The 19634-nt window shown below is 38.3% G+C and overlaps 1 protein-coding gene and 1 long non-coding RNA gene across 7 annotated transcripts in view; one reads left to right on the forward strand and one right to left on the reverse strand.

The window, feature by feature from the left end:
• The window catches only part of DOCK10 (dedicator of cytokinesis 10), a 280307-nt gene that overhangs the window by 167599 nt on the left and 93074 nt on the right, over window positions 1-19634 (forward strand). For all 4 annotated transcript variants that reach the window (XM_030916199.1, XM_030916197.1, XM_030916198.1 and 1 more), the window contains exons 9-14: window positions 923-1008; window positions 1323-1406; window positions 1521-1676; window positions 10640-10861; window positions 11051-11173; window positions 13024-13106. In XM_030916199.1, coding sequence (XP_030772059.1) covers window positions 923-1008; window positions 1323-1406; window positions 1521-1676; window positions 10640-10861; window positions 11051-11173; window positions 13024-13106 — 754 coding nt within the window. The remainder of the gene's footprint in view (window positions 1-922; window positions 1009-1322; window positions 1407-1520; window positions 1677-10639; window positions 10862-11050; window positions 11174-13023; window positions 13107-19634) is intronic.
• Window positions 1-19634, reverse strand: part of LOC115893188 — a 346813-nt gene that overhangs the window by 49937 nt on the left and 277242 nt on the right. The gene's annotated exons all lie outside the window — the stretch shown is intronic.

The following is a 19634-nucleotide window of genomic DNA, read 5'->3' on the forward strand; positions in this document are numbered from 1 at the left end:
AAATATGAATTCTTTCCTATAAGTTAAAAAGCATCTTTCATTTATGCTTTTTGATCATACTGTGATCATCTTATATGTGAAAGTTTCAGAAATTATACATGGTAATGGAATTTTTATAAGATTAAATTTTTTTCTCCCCATCCTGATTCCTTCATAAGAGTCTACTTCATTTTATGCAAAGAGAAGGGAACAAGAGAGAGGAAAGAAAAGGTGAAAAGAAGGTTAGAAAAGCAAGCCTGTAGCTGCATAGAAGGCAAGTTCAACACCAGCAAAGTCAGTCACTCCTCCCAAAACAAAACTATTTTCAGGCGTTTTGCATAGCACATGGTACACTAGAAACCAAAGCATCTTTAAGTTCTCCTAGTCTACGTCTCAGGCTCTAGAGTGAAAGAGGCATAGAATAATGTGGAAAAAAAACTATTGTTGATTTTGTTGGTTTTAACACAACTACTGTATGCCATAGTAGATGTTTTACACTTATGATTTACTTAATAATAACAACCATAGTATTAATGTTTACAGTGAGTGTCTTACAGAGTTTAAGTAGCTGAAGCAAGAAGGTGGATTCTAAATTGACAGCCTGAGAGCGAGAATTACCAAATACATACATATTTAAGAAAACTTTAGTATGCATTAATTAAGTAGGTCAAGACAACCTCAAGTATAAATGTAGTGTAAAAATCCAAAGTTCTTGTAGACACAAGATGGTATCATGGCAAGAATCCCAAAATGATCCTCAGAGGGTCTGATTTCCAGGCCCAGATCACCCAGCAATGTTCAGGAGTCAGAACACAATGAAAGTTTAGGCTCACCAACGTCCCTCTTAGCTCTTAAGTCTAACTTAGTTTTGTAAGTCACAGGCTAGAAGAATGTGTGACTCATGAGTAATATTTAATCACCTGACTTGGTATATCTTTTTAAGATTCCCTGGATAATTCTGTAACTTGCGAATGCACGCCAGAGGAAACAGATTCTTTAGAGAACAACCTACACCCAGACTTTGCAAAGGTAATAAAGTTGACATTGTACTTGCAAAAACAATTTGAGTTATTTGTTAGTAATTGCTTTCATGGAAAAGACGTAAATGCTTTCTTTTAAGATTTAGACTAAGAAACTAATTCAGAACTTTCCATTAACCTATGTGTTTTCATTAACATACACATAGAGCTCAAAAAGGAAAGATACTTTTACAAGATTTGCCAAGTGTTAATGGGTAATACTAAAATGGTGATAATACTAAGGGACTGCTTCTTGGCCATGTGGATGTGTCGGGCTGTATCTGGATATTTAGATACCAAGGACTAACACGATTTTCTCTGTAGTACCTCACAGAAACAGAAGATACTGTAAGAACAACTCGAAACATGGAGAGGCTAAATCTGTTCTCTCTAGATCCAGACATAGATGTAAGTCAAAATTTTTTCTAAGCAGATATGAACTTGATCCATACAGTTGGGGATTATAATTTAGAATTTCTTTTATATGTTGGATGTTTGGTGACTCATTCAAAACTTTTTTAGACCTTGAAACTTCAAAAAAAAGATCTCTTGGAACCTGAGTCTGTGATCAAACCATTTGAAGAAAAAGCTGCCAAGAGAATCATGATCGTCTGTAAAACCCTCAACTTAAATCTTCAGGGATGCGTTACGGAGAATGAAAATGATCCGATAACGAATGTAAGTTTCTCCTCTGTTACATCTTATACCATTCAGCCAGCATTACACCACCCTAGTCAAAATATCTTCTATTCCTGCTAATTCCAGGCACTGGTTTCACACTATCTAGTGTACCAGGGAACATTATTAACAGCATTTTCCCACATTACACAAGTTTACAAGTTCTAAAGTGGAACACTTTATAATACACTGTATGAATAAAGCATAATAAAATATTAATATACTATACTTTATCAATATACTGCCATAAAATTTTCCATTTAACTTAAAGAAAAAACATTAAAGGACTGTGTTTGGGGATTTTCTATGAAATCAGCATAATGGTTTAGAGTTTTCTATGGCATTGTGTGACTCCTCTTAGTAGTACTCAAGATGGCTTTTTTTTTTTTTGAAATGGTCTTGCTCTGTTGCCCAGGCTGGAGTGCAGTTGCGCATTCTTGCTCACTGCAGCCTCAGCTCAGCGCAGCCTCAACTTCCGGGTTCAAGCGATCCTCCCACCGAAGGCTTCCGAGTAATGGACTACAGGCACGCACCACTGTGGTCGCCTACCTAAGTTTTTTGTATTTCTTATACAGATGAGGTTTTGCCATGATGGCCAGACTGGTTTAGAACTCCTAGGCTCAAGCTACCTGCCTGCCTCAACCTCCCAAAGTGCTGGGATTACAGGTGTGAGCTACCGCGCCTGGCTTTTACATGCACATTTTTATTTACTCTTTCTATATTTACATGGACATTTTTATTTTACTCTTTCTATATGTAACCATGTAAAAGATGGCTTTTACATGGATGTTTTTATTTTACTCTTTCTATATTTATTTTCATGTCTATTAGAGAAAAATCAAAGCTAACAAACCCTGTGACTTCCCAGCCATTATTGCTGAGGGCAAATCTAAATTGTGTATCAAGTAAAATAATATTAGATGGATGTTAAATAAATACTAGTAGGATGGGACATGTAAATAGCAGAAATGACAAAGGAGCTTCACTGATATTTGTGTGAGTTCTCTTGAGAACTTCCTCTTAGTACTTTAGTGGGCAGTCCCACTAGATTGTGAATGTATATGTGGGAAGGGAACTGTTTATGAGCATAAACGTTATTAAATGTTGAATTATTTTTTAAAATCACTCATAATTCTATATCAATCTCTATTATATTAATATCCTAATCACTATAAGGCATAGTTAATATTTTGGCATATTTCCTTTCATTATTTTTTAATGCATTCTGTTCACATTTCTAATCCATCATCCTCAGTTGTCATCTTTCACCTCAAAGAGAAAAACTGATTTCCAGATCCTTGATAGGAGTCACATTGGCTTTCGAAGGCAGAAACCACATTAAGTTTTCACTGTAAACTGGGTCCACATATGTCATGCCTTCATCTATTTCTGATCCAGTGAAACTAGCCCTGTTAGTTGTGACAGTGAGTGGATGGCAGAAAGAATTAACCTTTTCGGAAGACTTTACTTGATACCGACTGACCTGTGTCTTTAGCACCTCAATGATTTGCTTTGAGCCTCCTACCCCAGGTATACAGCAGGAAAAGGTCCATGCTGTGGACCTCTGATTTAATGAGGAGACTCAAATGGGATGTGCCATTCTGGGATTAGATTGCCTGGCTTTCCAGCTCACAAGTTGTGCCACGCTGGGCAACGGCCTACTGTCAGTCTTCACTCCTTTAAATGGAGACAGTAACAATACCTATTTCAAATGATCACTGTGGTTACACAGGGTACCATATCAACGGCACTCAGACATTGCTTGGTACAAAGTAAGCGTTCATTAAATACTTAACCATCATCTAAATATGTGAGAAATCGCATTGAAATTTGTCAAAACTGCATGCAAGTTATTGATATTTGTCTTGATATATGTGAGATTCTTGTTGACAGGTAAGCTAAAATGGAAATGTGTCACCAATAAGAATCTTGTCGAAAAATGAAGCTTTTTCATATTCTATAACTTTAACTGTGTACTAGGTGTGAGTAGAAATGAAAGTAGTTGAAGTCAGGTTTATTCATTCTCCAAATATACTTATTCCATGTGTCTACTGTGAGCCAGACTTGTCCTAAGAACTGGGAAAACAGGAAGTAACTAGATAAGCAAGGTCCCCTGTGTCTTGAAAATCAGAGTCTTTTTTAAAACAGCAGAAAGCAAACAAGAAAACTAACGATTTAAGTGCACATGATTCCAAGTTCTTTAAAAGAAATAAATATGGAGAGAGGTGTACCAGAGGAATGCAGGAAAGGGTTACTTTAGACAGGACGGTCATAGAAGGCCCTCTCTGCAGAGGTGATTTTGAACAGAGACCTAAGGGTTGGGAAGGATAAAAACGCAGGTCAGGGGAGAACATTCTAGGCAGAAGAAAGAAAAGTACAAATGCACTGAGACAGGTAAGCTTTAGCAAGTTCTAGGAACTGAAAAGAGTTAGGGAGGTGAAGGACATACCAAGATGACGTAGGAGAAACAGAGATAAGATGATGTAGGGCCTTAAGCCACAGTGAAGAGTTTGAATTTATCCTAAGTGTGAGTGGACGCTATTCAATGGTTTAAAGCACTTTAAAAACAAGGTTTAAAACAAAACAAACAAACAAACAAAAATGCAAGAATCCAAGAAGAAGAGTTAGGAGGCTACTACCACCATTTATTGCATGGCTTGAACAAGGGCTGGCAAGGGAGAAGGAGAGAAATGGGTGGATTGGACTGGTGTTTTGTAAATTGGGCTGATAGGTTTTCCTCATGTGTTGGATATACTGGATGATGGAAAAATAAATCTCAAGGATGAGTACTGGTTTTTGCTTTGGACAGCTTTACACACAGTGATGCCCTTTACTAAAATGGTAACACTCGAGAGAGATTTGCACAATACAGGTCAAAAATACCATTATGAACATGTTTCACTTGTTGGGACGATTAGATATCCAAAGAGAAATATCTTAGGAACAGATTCAAATGCAAGTTTGGCGGCCAGGCACAGTGGCTCATGCCTGTAATCCCAACACTTTGGGAGGCCAAGGCAGGCAGATCACCTGAGGTCAGGAGTTCGAGACCAGCCTGTCCCAACATGGTGAAACCCTGTCTCTACAAAAAATACAAAAATTATCTGGACATGGTAGTACATGCCTGTGGTCCCAGCTGCTTGGGAGGCTGAAGCAGGAGAAGCACTTGAACCCGGGAGGTGGAGGTTGCAGTAAGCCGAGATCACACCACTGCACTCCAGCCTGGGTGACACAGTGAGACTCTGTCTCAAAAAAAAAAAAAAAAAAAAAAAAAAAAATGGAGTGGCCATGAATGGAAACACAAATTTGGAAGTCTAGTTCAGACAATAATGTTGTGGGACGGGGATCTAAAAATGTCTATGACCATAGAGAAGGGGCCAGAAACCAAATAAAATATCTGAAGGATGAATGGATGAATAGAGAAGTGACCAAAGAAGTCTAAGCAGAAATGGCTGTTGGGATAAAGATAAACCAAGGAATACTGTATCATGAAACCAACAGCGAATGGGCAACTGTGGTAGTGGTGCCAAGAAGCTGAGGAACATGAAGCGAAAAGAGGAGTCCATCCGGTAGATATGGCAAAGTGGAGGATGTTGTGGACTATGGCAAGAGCAACTCCCATGGAGTGGAAAGTGTTAGAAGTAATCTGATCATGCCTTCATGCAGGATTTTAAAATAAAAACAAAACAAAAGTCTAGAAACTAAGTCCTTGGAACCATTTGGAAATACCTGTATTAGTCTGTTCTCACGCTGCTAATAAAGACATACCCAAGACTGTGTAATTCATAAAGGAAGGAGGTTTAATTGACTCACAGTTCAGCATGACTGGTGAGGCCTCAGGAAACTTACAATCATCATGGAGGGGGAATCAGACATGTCCTTCTTCACATGGCAGCAGCAAAGGGAAATGCTAAGCAAAAAGGGGGAAGCCCCTTATAAAACCATCAGATCTTGTGAGAACTCACTATCACGGTAACAGCATGAGGGTAACTGCCCCCATAATTCAATTACCTCCCACTGGGTCCCTCTCACAACACATGAGGATTATGAGAACTACAATTTAAGATAAGATTTGGGTGGGGACACAGCCAAACCATATCATTACCTCAAATGGTAATGTCACTTAGTCACCTTGTTAAATAAAAATAGATGCTTTTTTTACCTAGAACATTTTAAAATGTAATTTAGAAACTGAAAATCAAAGATAGTGGGCTTTTCTTTCTACTGCCAGGGGCATATGACTCCTTCCACATGAATTCCTTTCTTTGTACTAAGATGCATATTCAGAAGCCAAATGCTTGTATTTAGGCCGATCTCCCCAGGCAAGAGAACAGGGCTAAGTACAGAGACCCAAGTTAGTGTGTCCTTTGGTATCTGTCAGACTGAAGGGTTAAGTTGATTTGGAGTGTTTTGTATGTCGGTGTTGTTTTCATTTTACAGTTGATACATATGTTGAAAAACTAGGCAATTACTTTAGAAAAATAATTTCATTGTGCCTATGAGCAATAATACAAAAAATAATGTCAGCCTCACCTTCACAGCAGTTTGTTATTTAATGCCATTGTTTTTTAAAAATCATTGCTTACTTATTCAACGACACTCTTTCCTTAATGAAACTATTTTTAAACTCATTGTTCTTAATTCAGTGAGCATGTTTTAAATTAATTGAAGTATTTCTCCAAGTTGCTTAGGAGCCAACTACTGCATTTAATGAATGAGATTCTAAAGACTCCCTGAAATAACATCCTCATGATGAGAAAACAACATTTGACAGCATGTAATTTTTTAGTCAGTAAATTGAAAGCCAAATTCAAGTTGATGGTTTTATAGTATAAAATATTTCTTTGAAAATAGAAATTGACTCCAAAAATCTGAACTAATAAAGCTACATCACAGTAGAACTACATTTAAAATTTTATCGTTGAGTTTTTTTCAGAAGAGTACAGAATTCGAAACACAAGAAACCTATGAATTCATTTGTTAGGCTTTGCAGATGCTTTGTTAAACAAATCCTCACTGAAAAGACAGTGATTTGACATTTATTTTGAAAAGGTGGATTGGAAGAAAGAAATGAATCACCACATGAGCTTTAATTTTTGATGGGTTATCAAAGTAGGTATTTATTTCCATTCACAAAGTAGAAATGAAAATCAAAATGCAACAATTCAGGAAAAAATAATAAGGGTTTTGCTTTGACCTTCAATGTGTTTTGAGTTCTCACTTGAGTTATTTTTCTGTAATTTTTGCATTTTTCAACTTTTGGCAGACTACCACTACCACAAAACAAGAGTTTTTCTAAATTAATTTAAATTGGTATACTATAAACTTTTACTTTGTAATTGCTTTATATTTTTAAAAATAATTTATTGAATTATTTTATATGCAAAAACTTTTTTCTAACAGTAAGGGAGGTGGCAAGTATTGCTAGTATTAAGAAATTGAACTTGTCCCCTTGGTATAAACTAGTCACATTACTACATTTAAAGACAGGAGATACCGTTAAGCATTTAACAAAACCCACAGTATGAGTGAGTCTGTATAATAATAAACTGGACCACAATATGGTGTTTCACTATAATCTGTTTGTCCATAGAATACTGGTAGAGATTGGCATCAACTCAAAATTAAGTAGCATTTTAAAACAGTAAAAATGCTAGTTTTTATAGGTGCATTCCAATTTTAATAACATAAATGTATAACTACATATATGTGCATGTATTCAATATATGTATATATGCACATATATGTATGTAATTACATACATTAATTTGGTCTTTGTCTCTGTTGTGACATTTTTCTAGTTGACCATTCTTTCCTTCTTGAATCTTTCTTTGCTTCTCTAATACTCTGGCAGCATTTTAAAATTTTTTATTTGTTTTTTAAAATTTTTCCCTATTTCCCAATCTGTTTTATAAGTTGTTTTCCCTACTCCCATCTCCATCCTTTGCATGTTGATACTTTCCAGAATCCTGTTCTGATTTTCTTCTATTTCATGGATTCAACAGGACCCCACACACAAAAAAACTCTCAAGTCCAGTTCTCCAGTCCAGTTTCCTTGACTCGGCTCAATACACACATCCAGCTGCCACTGGGATGTCCCGCAGATGACTTTCTATGTCCCATTTAGAATTCATCTTTGTATCTTTATCCCCTATATCAACCAATGGTATGATCATGCACTTCATTTCTTTTATCCTCAAACCTGGGAATTTTCTGTATTCATGCCTCTGTGAAACTTTTTCTCCAATCAACCAATACAAACACATGCAAAGAATATCCAAGCTCTTTGGTTATACTTCCTTAATGTTTCTCAAATGCCTCTCCCACAAACACTTCCTACCAATTTGTCTTTTTGCTTCCACTCTGATCCCACTCTAATGTTCTTTTCCTGTGCTCTTTGATGTCTTATGTCTTTGCACATGTCACATACCCTACCTAGAAATCCCTTCTAACCAAGTCTTTACCTAATTCCTACTTCTTTCAAACCTGACCAAGAAATTTCTCCTTCTTCTCATCTTCCATAACTTTCCCATTTTCACATCTTCCACTTCCTTCCTAGCCTGGGGGCAAGAAGTTAAGAGGAAAGCCACATAGAGGCTTGAATTTGGGTGAGCACCCAAGAATTGATGGGGAGAGAAAGCCATGAAAAGGAACAGAAGCAGCCCATCCTGGATGTGTTGGGATACAGGTGCAGGGCAGCCCAGAGGAGGCAATTAGAAAAGATGGCTGGTATGGTTGGGAGACTGGTTACTTTGAATCAATAAGTAACTGGTTGAACAAGTAAGTAAACAGATTCATGGTAATGAGATCCCGGGTTCTCACTGTTGGAGGACCTACTTACCAATATAAAAAATGGAAAGGCTAGAATGAACCCTTGAGTGTTTGTATTGGAAGCAGAGGTATAAACATGAACTAATTGGTTTTTAATAGGTATTCATACACAGATAGAGATAAATTGTGTGTGTGTGTGTGTGTGTGTGTGTGTGTGTATGTGTGTATTTCTTACCTCCGTATGATGGGAGGACACAGAAGCAATGATATCCCAGTGACAGTGAGCACAACAAGCACCCAGATCATCGTTTGTAAATGTCACCCTCACTATAAGGAACCAGGGCTCCCTGGAGAAATATCTGGAGCATGAGAAGTATAGGATAAGTCTGGAACATACTATTTGATAAAGAAGTACTCAAAAAATGGAGACTTGCCAAAAAAAACCCAGAAGTTAACTTGAATGAATGCCTCTAGCCAAATCTGGGACAATTTCAGCATCACACTAACACTAATTATTGTAAGAGCAAAACCCATTGAGTAAAACAGTAATCCATGAGTCTATACTTGTATTAATAAATTAATTAATATCAAAATAAGGGAGAAGGGGAAGCTCATCCTTATGATGGAATACTAGTTAATCCATGTAGAAAGAATGGTGGAACTGAAAAATCACCATTGGCCACCATCGTGGTGGTAGTTGACTGCAATGGAAGTTATCAATGGAGATGAAGACTAGTGTGGGTTGTGTTTAATGAGTAGCAAGACATGGGGGTAATCTCAGAACATATTTCCACAAATATAAATCAATTGCCAAAGGGAAAATGGTGACCTTTATAATGGAGAAACCCAGCAGATAAGGTTAACATCACAGCTGCTGAAGGAGTTGACACTGTGTGCTCCTGAAACAATGAAGTATGAAAATCAAGCATCAATTTGAGATTTTACTGCCATAAAAGCATGACCTAAAACCTGTCAGCAGGACACACACAGCAGACCCAGACTGAATGTATGTCAGAATGTATGTCCTGTACTCTTTGAAAGGCCAAAAACCTGAAAGAGAGAAAAAGATTGAGGAACAGTTTTGACTGAAGTAAATTGAAGGGAAATAGCAGAAAAATATAACGAGTAGTCCTAGATGGGATTCTGGACCAGAAAGAAAAACAGAGACATTGTTGAGTCAACTGGCAGCACTGAAAGGAGCATGTGAGTTGCACAGTGGTTTTAGGCCAATAACACTTTCCTGACTTGGATGGCTGCACAGTGATTAGGCAGGTGAGTGTCCTCATTTGGGGGAAACACTCACTGGAGTATTTAGGAGAGGAATAATATTGGAAACTTGCTCTCAAAGCATTCAGACTGGTTATAATAGGTGACTGTGTGAGTGAGTGCGAGTGCGTGTGTGTGTGTGTGTGAGAGAGAGAGAGAGACAGAGGGAGAGAGACAGAGAGAGAAACAGGAGGTTAACAGTTGAATCCGGGCAAGGGGGATAATTAAGGTGGTTTTATGCACCTTATACACAACCTTTCTCTCTATTCAAAATTATTTCAAGATAAGAAAAAAATAGCATCTGTTTTAAAAATGCAACTAAGATATCAACTCGTCTTGGGAAACTTCCTGCCCTCTACCAACAGACTCCCTCACAACCTGATGCTCACCTACCTACTTGCCACAGTGTTTTGTGCTTTAATACGTATCTGTGACACTAATGTGTTAGGAGTGGCTTAGAACAGTGAAAAACACATAATAAATACTCAATAACTGTTAGCTGTTATTATGATTCTATCAAGCTGTGATAGAAAACGGAGACGTGGTTGGCCTAGTGAAGTCCAACCACAGTGCAGTCTGGAAACTTCTAGGATTTCATTACAGATTTTCAGGGGCCTAGGAGACTGAGGTGGCATGTGTTTTCTAAGACTGTAAGGGAAATAACTGGAAGGATTTGTAAGGCCCAACCATGCATGTAAAAGCAACATAAAGAAGAGAGTTCTTGGCAGGGAAACTAAAGAACCAATGAGATACAGTACTGGGATCTAAGGCACTTGCTGGAGGACAGGATTCCAGGGCACTGAGTCAAGGGGAGCTTGCCTGCTGCATTTATTTTATCTACTGCTTTGTTAAATGATGTACTAAGGAGGCTGTCGCATGGATAATGATTTTATGTCAAAAACATCTGTTCTTTCTTTTTCATGCAGATTGAGCCTTTTTTTGTGAGTGTGGCACTTTATGACCTCAGAGACAGCAGGAAGATTTCTGCTGATTTTCATGTGGATCTAAACCATGCTGCTGTCAGACAGATGCTCTTGGGGGCTTCTGTGGCTTTGGAAAATGGCAACATCGACACCATCACTCCAAGACAATCAGAAGAACCTCATATCAAGGGACTTCCAGAGGAATGGCTAAAATTTCCAAAGCAGGTGGCACTTTGTTTACTTGTGATGAGATGGAAAATGCATGTACCATTATTCTTACCAATAGATCACATAAGATGAGCAATTTCCTGAATAAAAATTCCCTTAAAGCTGTCCTTTTTGAAAAAGTGGAATTTTGTAAATGTCTACAATGTGGTTTCTTCCATGCTTATTAGCTGCTTTCTTTGTACACAGGCTGTATTTTCTGTAAGCAATCCACATTCTGAAATTGTTCTGGTGGCCAAAATCGAAAAAGTCTTGATGGGAAACATTGCAAGTGGTGCCGAACCTTATGTTAAGAACCCAGACTCCAACAAGGTAATGTATAATCTTATAAATAACTTCATTTGCTTTTTCTTTTCCTTTTTTTTTTTTTTTTTTTAATGGAGTCTCTCTCTGTTTCTCAGGCTGGAGTGCAGTGGCGTGATCTCAGCTCACTGCAACCTCCACCTCCTGAGTTCAAGTGATTCTCCTGCCTCAGCCTCCCCAGTAGCTGGGATTACAGGCGCATGCCACCACACCTGGCTAATTTTTTGTATTTTATAGTAGAGACAGGGTTTCACCATATTGGTCAGGCTGGTCTCGAACTCCTGACTTCCAAGTGATCAGCCTGCCTTGGGCTCCCAAAGTGCTGGGATTACAGGCCGTGAGTCACTGCGCCCAGCCAACTTCATTTGCTTTTAAGAAAGAAAGCCACACTTTGAATTATCAACTTTGTATATCTTGAAATACTCACTTATTGGTGAAATGAATATCCAACTGAAATTTTTTTAAGTGTATCTTTTTGCTTTACATTCTTTTGATCCAGTAATTTCTGACCTCTGAAAATCTAATGGCAGAAATAAATTCAAATGTGGACAAAGCTTTCACCCCAAGGGTCAGAGTATTAATAATAATGAAACCTTAGGAATAATCTGAGTAAAAGCAAGTGAATGAGACATCAGCAATCCTGATGATGAACAAAGTGAGATAAATAATTGTATCTCAAATTATAGTATCACTTAAGTGAAAAAAGGAACAGGAAAGAGAATGCTGTGCTTTGAATGGTGGAACTACAGGTAATATGTTTCTACTTTCTTCTTTCCTATTAGATTTTCTTTAATAATCAAATATTACTGTTTAATAGAAAATAAATATTAAGGCCAGGTGCGGTGGGTCACGCCTGTAATCCCAACACTTTGGGAGGCTGAGGCGGGCAGATCACAAGGTCAGGAGATAGAGACCATCCTGGCTAACATGGTGAAGCCCCGTCTCTACTAAAAATACAAAAACTAGCCGGGCGTGGTGGCGGGCGCCTGTAGTCCCAGCTACTCGGGAGGTTGAGGCAGGAGAATGGTGTGAACCTGGGAGGCGGAGCTTGCAGTGAGCTGAGATCGTGCACTCCAGCCTGGGCAACAGAGGGAGACTCGCCTCCAGAAAGAGGGGAGGGGAGGGGAGGGGCGAAAAGAAAAGAAAAGAAAAGAAAAAGAAGTATTAAAAGTCTGTATTTTCCATGCCAAAGAAATATACTGAGGAAATAGCTTACAAGAACTGAATCTGAGCATGTATGACAATTTAGGAAGGAGTTTAACATATTTATGAGAGTCCCATAATTCAGTGTTTGGCAAACTACAGTGTGCAGGCCAAATCCAGCCTACCATCTGTATTGATAAATAAAGTTTTAATGAAACACAGTCACATTCATTTGTGGATTGTCTATGGCCACTTCCCTGCTACAGAAATAGAGTTGAAAACTTTGACAGAGACTATATGGCCCATGAAACCCAATGTGTTTACTATATGATACTTTATAGAACCAGTCTCCTGCCCTCTATCATTACAAATAAAAGGGATATAGAATAGACTGTAAATGTAGATTTGCTAATACTTTCTGTTCAAAATTTTAAAATCTTTAAAAAAAAAAAAAAAGGAAAACAGTTGATACTCTAAGACATGGATATTTTCTACATTTGAAATCTCCAAACTAAAAAGAAACAAAGAAAAATATTATACAATAGTTTGAACACAGAGGGACACCATTTGGCTCTTTATGAGGTAATATGGGCTAGTAAGACAAAGTTATGCTGAGTTTCAGTATAAAATAATATGAAAAAGTATTTAGTATTATTTTATATGTACAGTTTGTAAAGTGCTATTCTAAACAATATTTGTATTTATTTTTTCTTTAGTATGCACAAAAGATACTAAAATCCAACAGACAGTTCTGCAGCAAATTGGGAAAATACCGTATGCCTTTCGCCTGGGCAGTAAGGTAGGTCGACAGTTACAGCCAACAGACTAGCAATACATTTAATGGTGGCATTGGAAGCTTCAGTTTTGAACATTTTTGTGTTGCCTATTATTTTAATGTGTCTACACCTGGAAAAATGCTAATATGGTCATCTTCATAAACATCTTGAGCTTCCCTGAGACATACATTTCACAAGACAGTTTAGCAATACAGTTTATAATAGACGGCCATAACATATGTACCGTGCGTGCATGACCAGATATGCTATGGGTTCTTGGTAGATATCAAATCAATGTCATAAGTTGTTTATTATGTGTATTTGACTTAACAAATCTTTGACATTATGTCAGTCTTGAGAGTCTGGTGTGCCTAAAATTCAGATAGATGCACTATGATTTCTTATGCAGCTGCATGTTTTCATCTGTGTGTAGAACTCAGGTCTATATATGGATGTCCAAATGAAACCATCAAACCAATCATTTAAACTCATTTTGATTTTGATACTGTTTAGCCTAGCCAAATTTATCAGTACCAGTTGCCTCTCTGAAAGAAAGGCTGAGTTCTCTGGACATAGACGGACATATCATTCACTTGGATGCATAACCTCTTCATGAAGAACCATAATTGCTTTTCAGAACTGTTTAATATCATCAATTATTATTGTCCTCCTCAATCTCTTTACATCTTTATTAGTATAAGATTTTCTTAAGTGAGGAAGAGCCTGGCATAGACTCATAAGGCTAAAAGGTCAGCAATGTACACACTGAATGAACTAACAAAGGTTAGAGCTACCGGCCAGGCATGGTAGCTCACACCTGTAATCCCAGCACTTTGGGAGGCTGAGACAGGCAGATCCCGAGGTCAGGAGTTCGAGACCAGCCTGGCCAACATGGTGAAACCCCGTCTCTCTAAAAATACAAAAATTAGCCAGGTGTGGTGGCAAATAATACAGCCCATCAAATATTCATTTGAATTTTGGTAACATTATCTCAATGTATCCAACTTTAACATCCAGAAGGAAGAGAGAACCTATTAATTATGCCATTTTTAAGTCTCACAGTTCCCAGTGATGTATATTCAGAGTAAACTCACCAATATCTGTCATAATTTTTAGGTTGTTATTTAAAGTTGGAGATGAGTAGGTGTAGGAAGGAGAAATGTGGAAGTTTGGGCAGCAGTAAACCAAGATAGATTCATGCAGTCTCCAGGAATTAGTTTGCCCTAAGGCAGTGCTATAGCAAGGGAGGGAGAGTCTAGGCCTGGGAGTCTGATAAACATTGCAGATCAGGCCACTACTTACTGTGACTTGGAACAAGTTTCTTCTCCAAGTCTCAAGGTCCCCAGCTATAAATTGAAGCTGACAATACCTGCCTTATGAGCAGTATGTGCAATCTCAAGTGCAGAAGCATTTGGCATAAAATAGCTCATGGATAGTACTTTATCCTCCCTTTTCTATCTCTTTCTATAGGAACAACTAATGCCAGGACATTCTGCATGAAAAAGATAGTATTTAGAGTTACAAAACCCTTTGTAATGAATTTGTTTTTATTTCTCATAAGCTTTAAGAGAAAGGCTAACTAATTATAATTCACTGACTAAACATTTTTAGTATTGTTAAGCATTCTCAGTTCCCTCCGGAAAACCTACTGGGGCAAGTAGAGGCAAGATGTCTGTTGTGAAATATTCCAGTATAACAAAAGTACAATAGTGCACAGATTTTTCACTTTAAGGATCCAACATTGCTCTGAGACTTTAGAAGCAGGCGTTTTAGAGCCAGACAGAGCTGAGCTCAAAATCCTAACTCTGGCCAGGCATGGTGTGGGCCATGCCTATAATCCCAATACTTTAGGAGACCAAGGTCTCCTGGAGGTTCGCTTAAGGCCAAGAGTTCTAGATCAGCCTGGGCAGCATAGTGAGACCCAATCTCTAAGAAACTTTTAAAAAATTAACCTAGGGTGGTAGCATACACCTGTAGTCCTAGCCACTCAGGAGGCTGAGATGGGAGTATCACATGAGCCCAGAAGCTGGAAGTTGCAGTGAACTATGGTAGCACCACTGGACTCCAGCCTGGGAAACAGAGTGAGACCTTGTTTCTAAAAAAAGATAAAAGAAAAAAAACTCACTCTATCCTTCATTAGCCAAGTGAGCTTGGACAAGTTACTTATAACCTGATTTTACCTATTTTTTTAATCTACAAAAGAGGAAAATAAGAATATCTAATTTACTGGTATAAGGATTAAGGAGCACAGATATGTACCCAATAAAAGACTGTGATTTTTAGAAGTCATTTTTTTCTAATATTATTATTACTATAGAGTCACTTACAGAGATCATACTTACGTCACCAAGTCCCCTTTTCTGATAAATTTGGGGCAGTGAAGAGCAATATAAAGGAGAGAAGTCAATGAATTACCCATTATTGAAAGAACCTGAGAAGTTAGGAGAAGTGACAATCCTGCTTTGAAGTTGTCTAGTAAAATAAGCTGGAAGAGTATGTTTATTGCGGCACTACTCACAATAGCAAAGACTTGGAATCAACCCAAATGTCCATCTGTGACAGACTGGATTAAGAAAACGTGGCACATATACACCATGGAATACTATGCAGCCATAAAAAAGGATGAGTTCGTGTCCTTTGTAGGGACATGGATGCAGCTGGAAACCATCATTCTTAGCAAACTATCACAAGAACAGAAAACCAAACACCGCATGTTCTCACTCATAGGTGGGAACTGAACAATGAGATCACATGGACTCGGGAAGGGGAACATCACACACTGGGGCCTATCATGGGGAGGGGGGAGGAGGGAGGGATTGCACTGGGGAGTTATACATGATATAAATGATGAATTGATGGGTGCTGATGGGTTGGTGGGTGCAGCACACCAACATGGCATAAGTATACACATGTAACAAACCTGCACGTTATGCACATGTACCCTAGAACTTAAAGTATAATAAAAAAAAAAAAAAAAAAAAAGCTGGAAGAAAGACACATGAAGTCTCTAGGGAGGCTGACAGTATTACTGACTATTGAAATTATTAGTCTCTAGGGAGGCTGACAGTATTACTGACTATTGAAATTATTCCTAGGATAGGAAAGCCAGTGAAACCACAAGCTTAGACCATATTAATGCCCAGTTAGTGGTCTGGTTGTATGTTAGGAAGCACCACCCACCTGTGTATATACATACGTGATTACTTCCACATAAATTTCTCACAACTGAGAAAAATAGTTAGCAGTACAATTCTGAAGATATGTCAAACCAGTTGGATTACCGAACCACAAAAAAGTACAAAAGATCCAGCCAAAGATTTTCATTTCTCTTTCACAATGTAGAAACTGCTTCAAATAAGCAGAGACAGCATCAGAGGAAGGCTGGTTATTGCCCATGTCTTTACCAGCTTCCTGACATACTTCAATACCTCATTGATACCGCTGATTTTGAGGCTACTGCTCCTTCCTGTTACGCTTTCTAGATTGCAGTTTGTTTTGAAGTATAGCTTTCGCTGTGCCCTAAGACATGTTGGCCTTTACAATCAACTGTCATTAAAAAGTAGAACTGACAATTTAGATTATGACCATATTTTTACCCACATCTAATCATCCCACCCACTGCAGTACGCACAGATGCTCATCGCTGTGAACAACGTTTTTTCTGAAATTAATTTGGTGTTCTTATATTTGGCACCAGCTGCAGTGCCATTTTACAGTGAAAAGGTTATCCTTGGGGGAGGAATGGAGAACACATACAGACGACTACACAGGGTATTTTATACTCATTGACTCGGGAGAAAAGTGACCCTTCCGAATGTGTCAGGTTGTGAATGGATTTCTTTCCATGCATATCATCCCCAGAATCCTATGTGCCAGCATCCTTGCAAGGATTTCCTTGACTACCTCTTTTGTGATTTCCTTGACTACCTCATTTGATATTCTAAATGGATCAGCACTCAACACTGAATTTTTTTAATTAAGCAAAATTAAAATAAACATTTCATTCTCATATGTCTACAATCATGGAAGGTGCACAGTGCAACTGTCATTTAAGATTCCCATACTGACAACGTCTTCAACAAATGGTCGTCTAACTTCTGTTTGACTCCTTCCAGGGACAAAAATCCGAGTGCACCCCACAGTGCTTCCTTCTGTCTGTCTTTGTAGAGCTCTAATTATTAAATAATTTATTTTTCAAAATCATCTTCAGCTATCCGAAAACCACTTTTACATGTTTTCTTCCATAGCCACACACACACACACACACAAAATATGTCTACTTCATTCTGCACATCATGGTTATTCATGCTGTTTGTGAATGAATCTATCAGAGACATCTAAGGTTCTTTTCCTTTGGGCAAGAAAACAAAAAAACTTACACGAATGGTTTTGGAATGGCTGGGCCATACTTCATGATTCCTACAATCATACCCCAAATATCATGGTGCTGACACCCTCACAATATACTGACCACTGATCAACTGTAGCAGTTGGAACTAGGTGTTCCAGCCATCACAAAACCATCTGTGTAAATGAATCAGTTCTTTTTTCTCCTCCCATATACATATATATGTATATATACACACATGCATATATACATATACACACACATATACATACACATATACATACATATATACACATACATATATACATATATACACATATATACACATATATATACTTTTTCTTTTGAGACGGAGTCTCACTGTGTCGCCAGGCTGAAGTGCAGTAGCACAATCGTGGCTCACTGCAACCTTCACCCCCCAGCTTCAAGGATTCTCCTGCCTCAGCCTCCTAACTGGCTGGGACTACAGGTGCACGCCATCATGCCCACCTAGTTTTTGTGTTTTTTAGTAGAGATGGGGTTTCACCATGTTAGCCAGGCTGCTCTCAATCTCCTGACCTCGTGATTCCCCCACCTTGGCCTCCCAAAGTGCTGGGATTACAGGCGGCCACCGCGCCCAGCCACCAGTTATATATTTCTTGAGCAGCCACAGGTTGTATGGCACTGTGAGCAAAACTTCTCCCATGGTGCTGTACTCTTCATTCTTTTTATGAAAAGTGTCCAGTGTAAGTGAGCAATTTCCATGACAGAGTTGTGGATAAGAGCAAATTGAGTTCCACAATTAACATCTATCAATAAATGGAAGTCACTAATTAATTAAAAAGCTATTGCTCAAGCTCAGTTTAGCTTCCTCTCATATTGGGAATTGTGTCATGTTAGTTTCAATATGTGATGCACTGTAACAAACGCCCTTTATAATATTTAAATAAAAATAATGTTCATGTAATATTTTTATTCTGTCTCCCCAATGTTATTTGCCTTTTTACCTTCCCTCATTCACTACTTAACAGAGAAAAAATGAGGAGACAAGTTGAAGGAGTCTAAAAACATCATTCTGATAAAATCTTAGCCTATTTTCTTTTCGTGTTCTATTTAACACTAAAGTTGTATAATCTGATATCCATTTAAATGGTCATCTCAGCCTGTGCATTGAATTCTTCGGTTAACTTAAAGAGTGATAAAACATTCTAGTTAAGGCCCTACATTAGAAGAAGTAAGAATTCAGCATTTCTCTAACACTGAAGTAAGAATTCACTATTTTTCTAACATTGTAGAAAATATATGGGTCTAATTTTTTTTGGACCGCACATTGTATGATGAGATATGAGGAACTTCATGTAAAACTGACATCTAAGCATGGTACATATGTGAAGGAAGTATTGTCTGATGTTGCTATATTATTTGGACAAAAGCTATTTCTGTGTTTCAACGAAGCCTAACTTTCCTTGGTTCCAATGAAATAGACCAAGGAAGGAAATAAGTGGCTAGGATTCATAGTGTTCTCTTTCTTTAAAACAAAAGTCTGACTCAGGTGCCTTCCGTATTATCTTTGTCTCTGTCCTAAAAGTTAGGACATGGGTACTTTTAGCTCCATGAAAATGTGTCAAGAGTACGGCCTTCCACACTCACATATACAACCTTATCCCTGTTCCACCACTCGTAAATCCTAGTAATGCCACTCAAATTGAAGTGACTCTGTCCTGCCCAAGTTTAAGGTGTCTTGAAGAAATAATTTAAAGGAATAACTTGTGTTCCTATTCTTCTCCACTTCCCTAATATTCCAAGGTTTTGACACAAGTTATTAAATGTGAGACATCATAAAAAATACAGTTGTAATGTGGAATGTTATCACTTTGGATACAGAGTTAAAAATAAAAAATTAGGCTGGGCGCGGTGGCTCAAGCCTGTAATCCCAGCACTTCGGGAGGCCGAGACGGGCGGATCACGAGGTCAGGAGATCGAGACCATCCTGGCTGACACGGTGAAACCCCGTCTCTAATAAAAATACAAAAAAAAAATAGCCGGGCGAGGTGGCAGGCGCCTGTAGTCCCAGGTACTCGGGAGGCTGAGGCAGGAGAATGGCGTAAACCCCGGAGGCGGAGCTTGCAGTGAGCTGAGATCCGGCCACTGCACTCCAGCCCGGGCGACAGAGCGAGACTCCGCCTCAAAAAAAAAATAAATAAAAAAAAAAAAAAATAAAAAA

This window comes from Rhinopithecus roxellana, chromosome 14 (assembly GCF_007565055.1).
Source record: "Rhinopithecus roxellana isolate Shanxi Qingling chromosome 14, ASM756505v1, whole genome shotgun sequence".
NCBI lineage: Eukaryota > Metazoa > Chordata > Mammalia > Primates > Cercopithecidae > Rhinopithecus > Rhinopithecus roxellana.